The 19,106-nt window shown below is 38.8% G+C and overlaps 1 protein-coding gene across 1 annotated transcript; it reads right to left on the bottom strand.

The window, feature by feature from the left end:
• Positions 1 to 918: 918 nt before the first annotated feature.
• Positions 919 to 18,351, bottom strand: LOC139181248 (interferon regulatory factor 2-binding protein 1-like). Its single transcript, XM_070784155.1, has 3 exons — positions 18,272 to 18,351; positions 3,036 to 3,147; positions 919 to 2,967 (listed from the first exon to the last, which is right to left on the bottom strand). Exons 1-3 carry the CDS (start codon positions 18,349 to 18,351, stop codon positions 1,309 to 1,311), a joined length of 1,851 nt encoding a protein of 616 aa, XP_070640256.1. The 3' UTR covers positions 919 to 1,308.
• Between the last annotated feature and the right edge of the window lie 755 nt (positions 18,352 to 19,106).

Below are 19,106 nucleotides of genomic sequence, written 5' to 3'. Positions count from 1 at the left end.
TAACCCTTTTCTAAGAAGGCAACAACCAATAGAATCTTTTTTTTTTTTTTTTTTTACCATTTTCTACTAGAAAAAATAAAATAAGTGTTATCTCAACCACTAAACAGAAGAGCCAATGACTAGGGTTCCAAGCTGTGAAAGGAAGTAGCAACTTATACCAGGTACAAATTCCTTTCTGTCTCCTCTTTAATTTTTCTAAACCATGATTTCTCTATTAAAATCCTAGTACTGACTTCTAGAGATCTGGTGTCTGTCCTCTACCTGTTCCTGAGTGAAAAAGCCCTTGGGGAAACTTCATTACTAATGACCTTCAGGATATTTATTGGAAAGGAGAGGAGGCAGTGCAATAAAAGGAGGCAGTCTCTACTTCTATTTTCTTGAGCAGAGGTCTGTGGAACATTAGAATGCAGCTGACAAAACTGCAGCTGTTGCCTATCTATGAACTCGTGTCCCAAATTAGTAAAAATTAGCTGTTTTGCAATTATAGAAACAGCTGTTCTGCTTATTTAGGAATACTGTTGCAATAGCTTTTATAAAACCTATCACCATATGTTTTGTTCTGTACAATAGGTGAAAGTGGCTGAGGGTACTCAGACATGCTACAACTTAACATATTGTTTTTGTTTTCTGAATACGTTACATGTATTTCATTCACAGTTTTTCAGCACTGAGTTTCTTTAGTGGCAGTTGTTTTTCTTACCAAAAAATCGATGTCTTTCCCTTTTTCTTCTGTATATATTTAACAATGTATGCTTTTTCCATTTCCTGTACCTATTGGGATTTGAATGTGGAAGGCATTCTTGAATTTATTCATTTTACTGTGCTTCATTTATAAAATTCTTAGATAGTGAATAATTTATTAAAATTCTTAATTTGAGAGAGATTTTTTTTTTTTTGAAAAAACCCATCTTTCGGTTTATTGAAGGAGGAAAAGGGGGTAAGATGGGGGGGCAATAAAATGCTTTTGCTTCATTTATAAAGAGCTAGATTTCAGGAGGCCCCTTCTCAAGGAGGGGGGGGCCACCTCTCCCTCAACTACAAGCAGCAGCAAAGCCAAGCCAAGGAGGGGAGAGGGAAACCAGAGGGGTCAGGGGACCCCAAACACCCCCTCGGACAGAAGGTTTCTCCCCCCACCCTCAATGCATCTACCCCAGGGGACCCATCTGGGATAAGGAAGTGGGTATGTACACAGGTGAGGGAGGCACAGGCCTGGGTAGGGGAGGGAATAATTTATCCGCAGCAGCGGTGGGTGGCAAGGGGTGGAGGGGGGCGGGGGTGGATGGGCAGTAGACTGGTGGCAGTGGTGGCCTAGGGGTCCCGTTCTTTCTTAACCTTGATGTCTCCAGCAAGGATGGTGGCGATCTCTCCCTGCATGAAGGCCCAGGGGACAGAGGAGCCCACTAGCGGGCACTTGTCTCCACTGGGGCAGTAAACCTCTCCAGCAGGGCCCTGAGCCTTGATGAATTCGCGGGAGCAGGGAAAACAAAACTTATGTCCCGGCACTGAGGGGCACTGGACAAAGTGGGTGTCTTCCAGACGCTCCCGGCAGAGAGTGCAGCACAGGGGGGCCCCAGGGGTTGCCCGGGCGCCACTACCACCCCCGCTAACAGCTTCTGCCCCTGCTGTGGGGCTCACTTCTGCCTCACCATTGCGGGCCACTAGACGATGCTGGGCTGGAGGCGGGGCCGTGGAGGAGGCGGCGGGGCTGGCACCCCCGGCGCGCACAGGGCCCCCACTCCCGGCAGGGTCCTTGGGGGAGTGGCCCAGGGCCTCGGCCACGTTCTTCAGGGCAGCAATGGGGGAGGGCACACCAGGGGTATCAGCGGGGAATGGGCCACCGGGTGCCACCCAGTGCTGCTGCTGCTGCTCCTCTGTGGTCATCTTCCCAGCTGCCTCGCCCTCGGGCTCAGGGGAGGCCTTGCGACGGCGTGGAGCGGGAGCCAGATTCCGGGATGGGGCTCGTGGGGGAGGGCCGCAGAGGGCTGCAGGGGCCGGCTCTGGATACTGCTGGGGCAGGGCCTCCGCGGGAGCTGGCCCGCGGAAGCTGCGGACCCCATCCGTTAGCAGCTCCCCCAGCTGGCGCCATTCCCCAGAGCCGTGCCGGCGTTCATATTCGAGGTACTTGAAGCCTGATGAGGCCAGCGCCTTGCCCGGCTCGCGCAGAGCATCATGAAACCTCTGGCGAGCGACGGCCAGGACTCCCGCGTACACGTTGCCAGAACCACAGGGGTATTCGGTGAAGAGCTTCAGCTCGAACTCGTAGCCTGGCGGGCGGGCAGTAGCATCGAAGGCGAACACACGTCCCACCAGCCCATGATCCTTCTTGAAACGGACATTGAAAGGGGCGCAGGCGGACAGCGCCAGCAGTTGTTCCCGGACGGCTTTGGGGCGCCCGTGCCATTCCTCTGCCCGGCCCCTCATAGCCTCGTTCAGTTCTGCAAGACAGTCCGCATTCCTCTGTTGCTTCTCCTTCTCGAAATCGGAGCCGAAAGCTGGACGGGCAGGACTCAAGCCGGGTGCCAGCGTCAGGCCTCGGCTTCCCAGGCCAGACACTGCAGCTGCTAGCAGCCCGGGGGGCACCAAGCCGGGCATGGAGCCAAGCAGGGCCCTTCGCGCCCCCTCCGCCACAGCCTCTTCACGGCCCAGCCCATTGGCCAGGCGGGACCCCAGGGTGTACTCCAGGGCGGGCGAGGGCAGGGGGAGGCGGCCCGACGATGTGGCCCTGTCATAGCGGTCCTGGCGGGAGACAGCGCCGCCTGTCCCTGACGGCTGGGGCTGGGCCTGTGGAGGCCGCAACTGAGGGCCCTGTGCGGCAGCGGCAGCCAGGTCCTTAGTGGCCGGGTGCTTGAGGGCCGGGGGCCCAGGCGAACGGCCCTCAGGGAGCACGTGGCTGTGCTTGAGCTGGCGGGCGGCATCAATGAGCAGCTCGATGCGATCCGCGCCCTCAAAGTTCACGCATCCGCGGCACTAATTTGATAATTTGATATTTGATATTCATTTTTTTCTTAGCTCTCTTCTTATTTCTCATATTTAACTTGATTTGTATACTTAATTTCGCTCAAGCCTTCACTTTCTGTATTAGATTTAGGTTTAGATTTAGTAAATTTAGATTTAGATTTAGTAAATCTGCATTTACTAAAATGGAATCTAAAAAAAAAATGATACAAATGAACTTATTTACAAAACAGGAACAGACTTAGAGAACAAAGAACTTATCATCACCAGAGGGGAATGGTGGCGTAGAGGGATAGATAGGGAGTTTGGGACTGACAAGAAAAGAATTGTAAATTACTATATTGTGCACTTGTAACGTATATGATGTTGTATACTACACATCAATAAAAAAGAAAGTGAAAAAAATTAATAAAGTTATGCTTCCTCTCACAATGAGTGGCTATTTTATGTTAAAATGTCTTTGAATTGAGCTTAATAAGATCCCTGTTTTCAAAAGTGGGATTTCAAACACAGTCATGATAGCTCACCCAAGTACTAATATAAAAAATTTATAGTAATTTAATGCATTATTATGAATGATCCATCTTAAAGAGTCTAACATCATGTTTGCAGTGTAACTGTTTTGATTCATATGACTGTAGAGAGATTTATACCATATATAAAGGAGGGCAATCCATTTAATGTGTGAATAAAATTAAGAATAAAATTCTATGTGAGGGAAATTCTCTAGTGGACCAGTGGGTAGGACTCTTGTGCTTTTACTACCATGGCCCAGGTTAGATCCCTGGTCAGGGAACTAAGATGCTACAAACCACGGGGCACAGCCACACAAAAAATTATGTGTGTTTTGTGATAGGACTATGAAGTGAGGTTTTTGTTTTTATATTTGTCTTTGTAACTCAAGAATGAAAGTCAATATTCATTTTGCTACAAATTTTGTGCATACATAGGGCTTATTTAGATGCATACAACTTTTAAAATACACTTAGGCTATTATCACCAAGAAACCAGTCAGTACAAGCAGTGCAGCATTAGTTTTTTTTTAGTTCATTGTGATCAATTAATGTTTTCAACACAATGATTGCTACATGGAAGCAACCTAGATGTCCATCAGCAGATGAATGGATAAGAAAGCTGTGGTACATATACACAATGGAGTATTACTCAGCCATTAAAAAGAATACATTTGAATCAGTTCTAATGAGATGGATGAAACTGGAGCCTATTATACAGAGTGAAGTAAGCCAGAAGGAAAAACATAAATACAGTATTCTAACGCATATATATGGAATTTAGAAAGATGGTAACAATAACCCTGTGTATGAGACAGCAAAAGAGACACTGATGTATAGAACAGTCTTATGGACTCTGTGGGAGAGGGAGAGGGTGGGAAGATTTGGGAGAATGACATTGTAACATGTAAAATATCATGTAAGGAACGAGTTGCCAGTCCAGGTTCGATCCACGATACTGGATGCTTGGGGCTGGTGCACTGGGACGACCCAGAGGGATGGTATGGGGAGGGAGGAGGGAGGAGGGTTCAGGATGGGGAACACATGTATACCTGTGGTGGATTCATTTTGATATTTGTCAAAACTAATACAATTATGTAAAGTTTAAAAATAAAATAAAAAAAAAAAAAAAAAAAGAAAAAAAAAAAAATAAAAAAAAATAAAATAGCAGTATCCCCATAGAGGTGGCTTTTACAATTGAATTATGCATGTGCTATAGTCCTTTCTCCCAATAAGAAACAGAGAATTTATAATTTTAAATGTAAAACATAATTTGATAAATAAACATCTCATATTTGGTGTATTTAAAGGAAGCAGCACCTAGCATATGTGTGTAATAGAAAGATATAGCATTCCACGTGACTGTTTTATTGTTCTTGGACTGTTCATTTATTCTTGCACTGTTCATTTATTTATTTTTGAATTATCTGCCTTAATGAAAGATAGTGATGGCTCATATAAAATTGGATGATGGATGTTGTTCATTCACATTGTATTTGGTGCTGGAAGGGCCTTTTATTCTTCTGTTCAAATATGGATTCTGGGGATTCCTGACAATGCAGTCCAAAAACCAATCTCACAGAGAAAAAAAAAAAAATCAGTAGATAGCTTCTGCATCTTTTGTTTTTCACTCAGCCTCTTCTCTTGCCCTTTCCTTTATGCAGGACCTGATTTCATGTCCAGTACAAGAGAATCTCACAATTTGTACAATACCACATATACTGCTCTAATTGCCATTACATTTCTGTCAACTAGTCAGGAAACCTCAGTTGTAACATTTCAGGTAATAAGGATCATTATCTCCCTTTGGACTCCTTTGAACCTTTCTGACTACAAGTCAATTGTTCTATGTTGAGAAAAGTCAGATTGCATAGCATATTAAAGTGCTTTGGTTCTAAAATCAGAAAAACCTAGTTATGAGTATTAACTCTCAAAGATACACAAGTTGCTTACTTTCTGTGAGCTGAGTTTCTTCTACACAAAATGGGAGTAAAAATAGCATTACCTCCTACAGTTGTGGCAATTCAGTGAGCTAATGTACCCACAAAAGCTAAGCTCAAGTGACTTAAAAATAGTTCAGTTCAGTCGCTCAGTCATGTCTGACTCTTTGCGACCCCATGAACTGCAGCACGCCAGACCTCCCTGTCCATCACCAACTCCCGGAGTTCACTCAAACTCATGTGCATCAAGTCGGTGATGCCATCCAGCCATCTGATCCTCTGTTGTCCCCTTCTCCTCCTGCCCCCAATCCCTCCCAGCATCAGGGTCTTTTCCAATGAGTCAACTCTTCACAGGAGGTGGCTAAAGTATTGGAGTTTCAGCCTCAGCATCAGTCCTTCCAGTGAACACCCAGGACTGGTCTCCTTTAGGATGGACTGGTTGGATCTCCTTGCAGTGCAAGGTACTCACAAGAGTCTTCTCCAACACCACAGTTCAAAAGCATCAATTCTTCAGCACTCGGCTTTCTACACAGTCCAGCTCTCACATCTGTACATGATCACTGGAAAAACCATAGCCTTGACTATACAGACCTTTGTTGGCAAAGTAATATCTCTGCTTTTTAATATGCTATCTAGATTGGTCATAACTTTCCCTTCAAGGAGTAAGCGTCTTTTAATTTCATGGCTGCAATCACCATCTGCAGTGATTTTGGAGCCCAGAAAAATAAACTCTGACACCATTTCCACTGTTTCCCCATCTATTTGGCATGAAGTGATGAGACCAGATGCCATGATCTTCGTTTTCTGAATGTTGAGCTTTAAGCCAACTTTTTCATTCTCTTCTTTCACTTTCATCAAGAGGCTATTTAGTTCCTCTTCACTTTCTGCCTTAAGGGTGGTGTCATCTGCATATCTGAGATTATTGATATTTCTCCCGGCAATCTTGATTCCAGCTTGTGCTTCTTCCAGCCCAGTGTTTCTCATGATGTACTCTGCATATAAGTTAAATAAGAAGGGTGACAATATACAGCTTTGACGTACTCCTTTTCCTATTTGGAACCAGTCTGTTGTTCCATGTCCAGTTCTAACAGCTCCTTCCCGACCTGCATACATGTTTCTCAAGAGGCAGGTCAGGTGGTCTGGTATTCCCATCTCTTTCAGATTTTTCCAGTTTATTGTGATCCACACAGTCAAAGGCTTTGGCATAGTCAGTAAAGCAGAAATAGATGTTTTTCTGAAATTCTCTTGCTTTTTCCATGATCCAGCAGATGTTGGCAATTTGATCTCTGGTTCCTCTGCCTTTTCTAAAACCAGCTTGAACATCTGGAAGTTCATGGTTCATGTACTGCTGAAGCCTGGCTTGGAGAATTTTGAGCATTACTTTACTAGCGTGTGAGATGAGTGCAATTGTGTGGTAGTTTGAGAATTCTTTGGCATTACCTTTCTTTGGGAATGGAATGAAAACTGACCTTTTCTAGTCCTGTGGCCACTGCTGAGTTTTCCAAATTTGCTGGCATATTGAGTGCAACACTTTCACAGCATCATCTTTCAGGATTTATAATAGCTGAACTGGAATTCCATCACCTCCACTAGCTTTGTTGGTAGTGACGCTTTCTAAGGCCCACTTGACTTCACATTCCAGGATATCTGGCTCTAGGTGAGTGATCACACCATTGTGATTATCTGGGTCATGAAGATCTTTTTTGTATAGTTCTTCTGTGTATTCTTGCCACCTCTTCTTAATATCTTCTGCTTCTTTTAGGTCCATACCATTTCTGTCCTTTATCGAGTCCATCTTTGCATGAAATGTTCCCTAGGTATCTCTAATTTTCTTGAAGAGATCACTAGTCTTTCCCATTCTGTTGTTTTCCTCTTTTTTTTTTTTTTGCATTGATCACTGAGGAAGGCTTTCTTATCTCTCCTTGCTATTCTTTGGAACTCTGCATTCAAATGGGAATATTTTTCCTTTTCTCCTTTGTTTTTCACATCTCTTCTTTTCACAGCTATTTGTAAGGCCTCCTCAACAGCCATTTTGCTTTTTTGCATTTCTTTTTCTTGGGGATGGTCTTGATCCCTGTCTCCTGTACAATGTCATGAACCTTCATCCATAGTTCATCAGGCACTCTATCAGATCTAGTCCCTTAAATCTATTTCTCACGTTCACTGTATAGTCATAACGGATTTGATTTAGGTCATATCTGAATGGTGCAGTGGTTTTCCCCACTTTCTTCAATTTAAGTTTGAATTTGACAATAAGAAGTTCATGATCTGAGCTACAGTCAGCTCCCAGTCTTGTTTTTGCTGACTGTATAGAGCTTCTCCATCTTTGGTTGCAAAGAATATAATCAATCTGGTTTCGGTGTTGACAATGAAAATAGTTACAACCCAATAAATGTTAGCTATTTTTATTATTATTAACTCTCACCTACAAATCCTAATTCTAGCTTTCATATTGTGGCAAAGTTAACAAAATCCTGAATGAAATCATGTATAAACGTGTTGATAAAAATTTGCAATTAAGGTTGGTCTTCAGAGCGTTCATAATGGAGATAATCTAAATTTTCTGCATGCAATCAAAAAGTCATCTACAGGATATATATTTGCATATCTATATACATATGCCCATATATACAAAGGTACTTACAAATACCAGAACGAGAGGATATAATAAAGTGGAAAAGTCAAGAGAATATATTGTTGGGGGACAGAGTGAGGCACTCCACCCATGGCAAAGGTCATGAGGAAGGAGGCTCGACATACGCAAAGGTGGGATCGAGCCTCAGGAGTCCCCCTGGAAATCCTTGAGCATCTACCCCCATAACCAGAGCCTGCCTGCTTTACTACATTGTGCTCCCACCTACACCTCTGACTTTACAGGGGCTGTCCCCCACCACCTCTTTCAGAGAAGGAGTTAACCTAGAGCTCCAGTTAATAAAAACTCGTGGGCGTGACAAGAGTGTTTTAACCTATAAACTCCTCTGAAGTTTCTCTAGCCTGCCTGACAGGCTTGTCTGGCCACATGTGATTGCTCACAGCCTCCCAACCGTGAGAGGCACGAGATGCTTTAAACCCTCTAAAAACAGGTTCTTTAGAGAACTTAGAAAACTATTAGTATAAGTATAGTGGGCTGATTAGAAATTGTATTGATGAAGGGTTTTTCATTTGTTGAGCCAATGTTTGTTCTAAGTCTCCACATCCCCTGCCCTTACACACATTAATGAATATATAGAAGAAATAAGTATTAACCTTTGATATTAATCACGTTAGACCTTAGGCTAAGTAAATTCTTTCCTTAACTAAAACCCACTACACCCTCACCCTATAGGAATGTAACTTTATTTGGGTGGCGTCTGTTTTGAGAATAATCACCCCTGGAGAAATAAGTGTCCTGGTTGACTGACTGCTGTCACAAGGAGAGGGTCATAAATTGTCAGCAGGCCCCCTGGCCAGAAGATGATGTAACACCCCTAAGACCTCTGTATACATTTGTATGAAGCACCTGACTTTGATAAAAGTCAGGACTGCTGACCCTGCGTGACTTTTGCATAACATCTCAATGTATAAAAGTAGACCATGGAAAATAAAGAATTGGGATCAGTTCCTCGAAATACTGGTCTCCCCATGTCGTTCTCTCTCTCACTCTGGCTGAGTCTCCATCTGGAGCGCGGAACCTGCCATGCTTACTAATTATGCCTGGGCTTCTAAGATCCGACCAGGGAGGCCTCAGTGTCTCCTCTCCTTCGGGAGAACAGAAGAACGCCTGCGGCCTACGTAAGTGGTGCAAACTTCTTGTCTTGAAGTTTTATTGGTCTCCCGCATAAACCAAGCTACTCAGCCTCTTTTCTCCGCTGAATTTTCCTACTGAGCTATCCTCATTCTATTACTCTTTACATCTCTAATTAATATCTAATTGAAGCTATTGTATCCTGATCCTCGCCGACGCCGTCCCCGCTTCAAATACCCTGGATCAGCCGGGGCTGGACCCTGGCAATATACCATCCCGTATCTATGAATTTTAGTCTTCTTTGACATTAATTTATTGAGAAATAGCTAAATATCTGTGAAGTTTTCCTGTACCTTGACTTCATTTGCTTGAAATTTAGGTTCTCTTGGCTACTGATCAATTTGTGCTCTTTATTACTAATTTGATGTATACATTCCAACTGAAGTTTAACTGAATAATAAAGCATATATACTAGTTGCACTTTTAACAGTTGTTTTTAATGAATTGGTCACAGTATGTTAATAATCAGGACAATTGCAGACCTCCAGGTAGGGTGATGGAGGAGCTTTGTGAGATCTGTAAGAAGTTTTTCAATTAATATCATGTAAGTCATTGGAAGGACTGATGCTAAAGCTGAAACTCCAATACTTTGGCCACCTCATGCAAGGAGTTGACTCATTGGTGAAGACTCTGATGCTGGGAGGGATTGAGGGCAGAAGGAGAAGGGGATGACAGAGGATGAGATGGCTGGATGGCATCATGGACTCAATGCACATGGGTTTGAGTGAACTCCGCGAGTTGGTGATGGACAGGGAGGCCTGGCACGCTGCAATTCATGGGATCGCAAAGAATGGGACATGACTGAGAGACTGAACTGAAACAATGGACCAATACACTTATATACATGGTCACATATACCTATTTTATCTGTAGGTGTGCCATCTTAATATGTTAAATTGCTTAAATAACATATAGTAAGGTAGAAGTAATGCTAGTATATTTCTTATCAAACAATTGGAAATATTCAAAAGAAGATCATCAATTTTTTATTTTTATTTTTACTGTTTCAGATGACAAAAATTTTGGAATATTGAGGAATGGTATAAAATAGAGAGATTTAATAGCTTCATGTTTTGGTAACTATGTCTGATAGATGCTCTTCTGTTCTCTGTTTTAATGCCATAAAAAATAGGCAGGAAAGCTGAATTATGACATTTGGGGGACCCATTTTATTCTTTAAAAAACTTGCAATATCAGGTAAAATATTTCGTCCGATAGCTCATGCAAGTTTAGCTAATAAAAGTGTAATGAAGAACTCACTAGGCTGAATGGACTTTCACAGTCTATATTATTGACCAATAGGAAGTAAAATAGTGAAATTAGTTTTATCTTTGAGGAAGCCAAAGTTGAAAACATGGGACATATTTCACTTCCTTGAAAGGAAAAAAGTGATGTAAGAATAAAGAAGAATTTAGATATTGAGAATATTATTGTTTAACTTATATGTTACCTGATTCTTTTGAAAAAATAAATAGATGCAATGGAAGTGCTTATGCATCCTGAAAATGAACAAGTATGATGTTTTTTCAATATTGTTTCATGCACATTTATGAAAAAGGCATTGTATCTCTTGAATGGAAATTGTTTTTTCAGATTTGCTTTTGGAAAGAACTTGAAAGTTCTTCTGGTAGATTTTCTTCCATGACTTAAGTGATCCATTGCTCTACATGCAGTATATATATTGGTTAATTTTCCTAAGCATGTACTGCTTTTCATAATGAAGTCACTCAGTTTATCTACCAAATTCAGTGTAACTTTTTAATCCATTATAATTGTAAAAATTCCAATTAACTTGTAGATAACTTAAAATATTCTCTAAAATTCAATTGCCTAGAATTTTGCAAGATATATTACCTGTATACTGAGGTGATATGTCTTCTAGTAAATAATCATATTGTGGTGCAGAAATTTGGCAATAGAGATTGTCCTGCTAGGTTCCCCATGTTTGAAGAATTATATTCTTTCCTTTACATATATTGGACAATCCCTTTGATGCAGACACAAACTACTTGTGCAGTATAAGGGGAAAGCATAGCCCTCACAAAGTTGAGTATTTTGGACAAATTTATTGAAGCAAATGTTCCCATTTCCATGTTCCACCTCTTCATCATTTAAGTATGAATTAAGTTTAAGTACAAAGTATGTTTGTACTTAAAACATAAAGTAAGTTTGCCCCATATGGGCTGAAAGATTACATTATCTATTTGTTAAACGTGAAGCTGGGCTTAAAATAGGGTACATTGCTGAGAATCATGAATCAACTTCTGACTGGTCTACTTTCTCACACTGAAAATTAACATTCTATTTCACTACTCTAACGGTAATATTTATGTTAATAAAAACAACAACTGGCTTTTCCCCGTGATCACAATTCTTATTCAAGAAGGATTAAAGAAGAGTTCCCTTAATTTTCATATTGCTTGTATCTATTTTGTATAATAGAGGAGAGTCCTATAATACAGCTTAAATAAGACCTAGGAGAGAAATTAATTGGGCTTGCTGAGTACCTTGTAAAACATAGATAGAAATCTAAGACTCAAAGATCCATATCAATGACATATTTCCATGTAGAAGGCTCCAGGTTATAAGTTTTGCCAGTCAAAGAAAGAAATGACATTGGAATAATTTTTAAATGACTAATAAATTTATTAGTAATCATTTCTCAATCACTCGATATAATTATACTATTGTGAAAGTAAATAAGTGTAGGGCTATTTTTCTGCACACCAATCTACATATAGGAAAATCTGAAAAGCATTGATGTTCAAAGAAGAATGCAGTATTCATCACTGGTTTTTAAGTATTTCCACTGTTGATGATAATATACGAACCCTATCATTTGTCTGAGTATTTGAAAATAATTCTGTATATAATGTTATAAAAGTGACAGAGATAGAATTGCTATAGTTTTTGAAAAAGGAAAGTAATGATGCTGGCAAAGACATGGAGAACCTGGAACCTTCATATATTGCCAGTGAATCCTCAATAAGTTCAACACAGAATTTACATATGACTCAGCAGTTTCACTTCTTCTTTCTTATGTTGGAGTCTTAACCACCATTACCTCCAAATGTGATCTTATTTCAAGAAACAGTCTACACAGGTAACCAAGTTAAAAATGAGGCCATTAGGGTGGACCTGAATTCAGTATGACTGGTGCCCTTATGAGAAGGAGAAACATGGACATGGACATGCACATAGGGAAAATGACATGTGAAGATGAAGGCAGAGATAGGAGTGATGCTTCTATAAGCTAAGGAATGCCACAGATTACCAGAAAGCCACCAGAAACTAAAGTAGAGTCATGGAATAGATGTTTCTATTTTTCAAAAGAAAACAACTCTGGTAACATCTTGATCTCTGACTTCTAGCCTTCAAAACTGACAACACATTTTTTTTTATTTGCTGGAGCCATACAATTTTTAATACTTTTTTACAGTACAGCAACCCTAGAAAACTCACACAGCACCCAAGAATTTAAAACATATATTCAAACAAAAGCTTGCATGGAATGTTCAGAGCAGCAGTATCTACCATAACCAAAAGGTAGTAAGTGTCAGTAAACCAATGAATGGCTTAAAAAGATGTGGTATATCTACACAATGGAATTTTATTCAGTCATAGAAAGAAATTAAATACTGATACATGCTAGAATATGGATGAACTTTCAAAGTGTTATTATGTTAAGTAAAGGAAGCCAGGCACAAAAGGTCACATGTATGATTCCATTTGTGTGAAATATCCAGAATAAGCAAATCCATAGAGACAGAAAGCAAATTAGTGACCACCAAGGTTGGAGGGAGGAATGAATGCAAAATGTCTGCTTAATGAGTATAGTTTTTGTTTTTGTTTTTTTTTGGGGGGGCGGATAAAATTATTCTGGAATGTGATAATAGTTGCATAACATTGGAAAATACTAAAAGTCACTTGGATTGTACACTTTAATATTGTGAATCTTATGTGAATTTTACCTCAATTAAATAGTGAGAGCTATATTTCAGGCATGGGAATCTGAATTTTATTGTTTTTCTGAGGCAGAAAATAATATAGATATTGCAATTCAAAAATCAAGGTTTTAGCACTGCAATTTAGGGAGACAATCATCCTTTTACTAGTAAACTGAGATAATTTTATATGAAAGTCGTTGAAGAAAAACATTGAATCCCCTAGTGTCATTTTTATTATCATTTTTCTCATCTTAAGAGCAATTATAAAATAGAAGTATGAAAAATTATGTTTATGGGTTTCTCATTTCAGTTGACTTAGTATTATTTATGACTTTTTTGTGAGATGACCTTTGTTTTCTATGTAATATGTATGACAGAATATTTATTTTATAGCTCAGATGAGTCATAAGAAAGTGAACAACAGGAATTTATTACATTTAATTGCTGGGCCCTTAGCTATTCTTGCCTAAAAATCACTCTATTCAAAATCCAAGTTTTGTCAGTGGTATGGATTGTCAGTAAGTTTCTTGAGTTAGTCAACTCCTACTATGTATCTAATTCATGATTGAATTAAGTCATCCCTGAACTAAAGTGTGTGTATGAAAAACTACCACACACTATCACACCTTATTATTCATCTTTAGCTTGAATACTTCCAGTGAAGGGAAACTCATTAGCTCTTGAAAAAAATCCTTATTATTTTTGATAGTTTAGGCTATCAGAAAGTTTTCCCCCTTCAAATTCTATTAATTTGTCATAGTTCTGTTATGTAAGATAATATGGAATGCATGTAATCTTTATTTCATACATAATTAGGAGTGAGAAGCAGTCTGAATGTTTTACTAACTTCTTACCTACTTCATTACTCCATTACATCCTAGAAATATATTCAGAAAGGCTGCACGCCACCCTACTTGCTGCATTTCCCTTCAAGTATTCCTCTATGCCACTTGACAAGGAGATGCCTACCTCCTTCATAGATTTTCTCTGTACTTGCTAAGACATATGCTGCATCCTTACTGTTCCGTGTAAAGTGAGATGTGTACTTTGAGTCCATTTCTATGCAAAAGTCTGAGGAGTTTTCTCAGTTATCTTCAAAATGAATTGGACCCTTTGATAGCAGGGAGGGAGGAATACTAAATTATTCAAAAATTAAATGTGTGATATTACACAACCAGATAAATAATTATAAGAAAAGAATTGGGGCTCGTGAAATTGTTTTTAGTCATTAAATACCAAGCATTGCTTTATAGCATTCTGTTTCAATTATTTAATAAATCTATTGGGAAAATTTTTAAATAGTATATAAAGACTGGATTTGAAATAATATTATTGTATCATGAGTGTAGAGTAGATGGTGATATAAATGATAGAAATGCTGTTTATAGTTTATTGTGACAGCAAATTTCCTAATAGACCTCAGCAACTTCTCAGAGTTGTTCTAGCAATCATTCCGATTTTACAAAACCTTTTCCTAGCGCTTGATGAATTCCAAAATTGGTTTTATCATTGTCATTGTCATTGGCTTGTTGGTTGCTAACTAATATGAGACATATGCATTTGGATTTATATGCTATTGAATCATGGCATTAGAAGAAACCCTAAAATGCCACCTTGTACTTTTGCTTGCTCCTAGACATCAGATAGAACAAAAGTAATCTTCAGAAACAGAGGATTCAAGGAAAAAGATTTAGTGAAAAATCACAAACATACATTGGTTTTGATTTTTAATAGATTCATACATTGTTAACTCTGTTTTATCCACAGGCATTTATCCAATTACATAGAAATTCTCTTCTCCACAGATAATCCAAAGCAAGGACAGTTCATTAATGGTAGCCAAATTTGGTTGTAAAAAAGCAGGAGGTAGTTTTCAATGTAGATTTAATTGACTAAAGTCTCCTTTGTGACAGCTTGATACAAAATTTAATAATATTTCATACACTTTTCTTGTTATTCATTGTTGGCATTTTAATAATGTCTTTTGTTTCCTGTCTCTCCCATGTACCTTTAGACTCAATTAAATGCATTCATCAGCCTATTCACCTTAGGGTTTACTCTTTCAGTTTCATGCTTTTTTAGCTGGGAGCTTATGAACTATCATTTATAATTTTGTTTGTATTCTCTTCACTATGCTGCTGAGCTTTGTTTACAGCTTTCCGTAGTTTCTACACCTACTCAACGCTTCATGCTCTTACTGTTTCTTTTCACCATCTTTATCAGTAATTTACCATAAGTGTCATCACTTTCAAATGAGACATGTATTAGGATAAGTGTAATTTCTATCTTGTTGTTTCTATAGTTACTCAATAATTTTTATCAATAATCACAATAATCAATGCCATAACTATAACTTATAATTTTTGATCATGCTAAAAAATCTACATAGTTCCTCATGTTCTATAAGCTAGTTGATGACTTTAAAAGAAATCAAACTCTGTATCCAAAATTCTTTAAACTTTTTATTTGAAACTAAACATGGGATTTCTTACTCAGCAGAAAGGCATTACAATACTCATTTGTTTCTTTCATTATTCCATTAAAATTTATTTAGTGTCTTCTATAGTTCAGATACTGTACAATACAATAAAGATTTATTGTGAGCAAAACAGACATAGTCCCTGTAATCACACATGTCATCGTTTGCTTGGAAATAAACAAGAAATATATGTGGGATATAATAAATATTAAGATTCAAATATGCTGATGGTAGTATATAGGAGGACTATCTAAGTTTTAGGTTATAGAATGAATTTACAGTCATGAGTGTATAATTTGTATACAGTAGTAGGCTAAAAATTAGCCATGTAAATATGTGTGTATGTGTGGATTTGTGTTGCCTTGCATTTATCAAATTGCTCCTTCTAAACCAAAAAACCATAAACTAAAAACTCACCAGTAATAGCTAAAGCACACTACAGCTAATCCAGAAAGTTTCCAAATTTTCATGAACTGAGTATGATTGTACTATGTAGTTTTGCATCAGTGAAGCTTCATTTTATTGCATTCTATTTGCATTGTTTTCCCCTCTGTACAAACCTTCACTGATTCTAGTAGTAGTAGTATCTTACATTTATATAATGCTTTCAAGAATTTCAGAATATTTTAATATCTCTGATCTCATTTTACTCTTAAAGTAACCTTCGTATATGGTAGATTGTGTTATCTCCATTTGATAAATGAGGAAATAGCAACTCAGGAGACTTACAGGGAGGACCAAATAAATTGATGGTGGAATTGAGATTTGGTTACTCACATGCATTGAGTATTCATGTACCTAGGGTAGCTTTAGATGTATGCTTTCCATAATGTGTAAAGCCCATAACTCTTCCCCTTGGAGAGTTCTTATTAGAAGAGTTAGATTTTTTCCTTTTTTTGAAATGAGAATCTTCCATGACCTGGAGCTCATAGTACTTCTGTGGCCAGAGAGTGAAGATGATCCTTAATCTCATCACAGCTAAGATACAAGTATATTAGCAGCTGCTGATATCCTCATCATTGTACATACGTGCATGATTTTCTGTGTTCTCTTTTTTGATTTGGGCTTCCCAGGTGGCTCAGTGATAAAGAATCTGCCTGCCAATAAAGGAGATGTGGATTTGATCCCTGGGTAGGCAAGATTCCGTGGAGAAGGAAATGGCAACTGACTCCAGTATTCTTCCCTGGGAAATCCCATGGACAGAGGAGCTTGGTGGGCTACAGTCCATGGGGTCGCAAAAGAGTCAGATGCAACTTAGCAACTAAACAACAACAGCAACAATATCCTTTCCTTCATTAAACTATCTGGATCAGGGTTTACAGTCAAACAATAAATGTTACCAAAGCATGAGTATACTACTGATTGATAGAAAGCTAAGGATAGCTTTTTAAAAAAATGAGAACTGACAGTAGAGGACAATGCCCCTTTTAGAAGCTGCAATAAAACAAAGAGGATGAGAAGAAACCCATATCAACAGAGAGAGTTAATGCTTTTACATTTAAGAAGAGACCCCTTCTGTACCCATGTTACTAGCAATACTAAGTTTGTGCTTAAGCAGAAACAGTCTACCAGTGTTAACACCTTGGACTGTGAAGGTAAAGCTGAAGGCCAAGGCAAAGTGAAGGTTAACAAAATTAAATCCTGATGAATCAAATATCTTCTTACTATTTTTAATGCAAATAAAATAAATTAACAATAAATATTAAAATGTTTGTAATAAGAGAAAATTCTGCATCATAAGGTGGAACAACCCCAAATACATAGAATTTGTCAGCATTCAACATGAATGACATACATTTACTATGGTTGATAATTCTAGTTGCCGTGAAGGTCATTTAGTGTGTCTATTCTCAAGAAAATGTAATGCATAACAATTTTGAGGCTACTCCTTTCATTCTTAAGGGAGAATCCTTAGATAATTTATGTTGATTTAATTACCACTTATATGTGCCCTAGAATTGGAATTATCCAGGGTTACCTAACACCAGTGACATATTCCATCACCATTTGTAATTTTAAGTAACAACTTTATAGGAAATTACTCTGCCCAAAAGGAACTTAGATGGGATATGATACAACAGGCTTTCTTTCTTCTGCTACAATGACCTTTCAGCCTATATAAGACTAATGCACTTGTTTCAATTTCTTTAGTATAGAAATAGAAATAGGAAAATTTAATATCAAAATTATGATGGGATGGGGAAAAAAAGAAAGTACGCATTTTTACTTCCCCTTCAGTTCAATGTCATTGTTCAGTCGCTCAGTCATGTCCAACTCTTTGCAATCCCATGGACTGCAGTATGTCAGGCTTCCCTGTCCAAGTTCCCTAAGTTCATAAGGGAAGATATCTAATAATTTATGCTTTCTCAGTGAAAGCCTTTCCCATGAATACTTTCTCCGCTCCAACTGTGGCTCTCCTCCTTTCAGTGTTGTACTCATATCTTCAAAGCATTCTTTTATTCAAGTATTTCAGTCATAAACACTATCCCTATCCTTGAGAAAATCCTGCCCCTTTCCAGAGGCAGAAAAGAATGTCTCTGATCCTGACCAAATCCTACAGTTTGAGGTTTTAATCGTGTCTTACTCTGTTCCAGCTACTGTAACAAAATAACACAGACTGGGTGGCTTATAAACAACAGAAATTCTTTGCTCACAGCTCTAAAGGCTGAAAGTCTGAGGTCAAGGTGCCAGAGTAATTGGGTGAGGGCCTTTTTCCAGGTTCCAGACCTGTCATTGTGTCCTTGCATAGCTGAAGGAGCTAGAGAGCTCAGAGGGTCCCCTTTTATAGAAGCACAAATCCCATTTATAAGGACTCTACTCTCATGACCTAATCACCTCCCAAAGACCCCGCTTCCAAATACCATCATATTGGGCATTAAGATTTCAGTATATAAATTTTGTAGGGACACGGACATCCAAACCATAGCAAGCAGTAATCCCATATTCCTCAGATGGCTTTAGCTGGATGGGAATTAGTAGTTCTTTCTGAGATTCTCAGTGATTATTTTATTTTCAGTACCTCAAGCAGTGAAAATTCTTAGCCGGATAGTTATTTTATTATTTGGCCTATTAAATGTGTGCATCTCCGAAGGTAAACATTTTTTTCTTTCTTTTTGTAAGAAATAGCCCAATCTTATACCATGTTGAAGAAAAAAATATCCTATAAGCAAGATTTTGGTTCTGTCATGAAGTAAATGTCTCTCTTACAGAGCTAGGAAATAACTTTTTTTGCCTGAAGTAATCAGAAAAGTGTCATACAAGTTTCTTTATTTCCTCGGGGAATGCTGCTAGCCTCAACTCAGTGTTTTTCATAAAACTGAGGAGTGGCAAGTAGAGTTCTTGCGATCGTTCTTACCACACATCATCTCTAAAACTCAAGTATCTATAACAATAAAGAAGAATCAGCAAATCTATGTTATGCCTAATTTTACAGATCAGTTCAGTTCAGTTGCTCAGTCGTGTCCTACTCTTTGTGACCCTATGAATCAC

Source organism: Bos indicus, chromosome X, assembly GCF_029378745.1.
Source record: "Bos indicus isolate NIAB-ARS_2022 breed Sahiwal x Tharparkar chromosome X, NIAB-ARS_B.indTharparkar_mat_pri_1.0, whole genome shotgun sequence".
Lineage (NCBI taxonomy): Eukaryota > Metazoa > Chordata > Mammalia > Artiodactyla > Bovidae > Bos > Bos indicus.
This window is presented reverse-complemented; position numbering and strand designations above follow the sequence as displayed.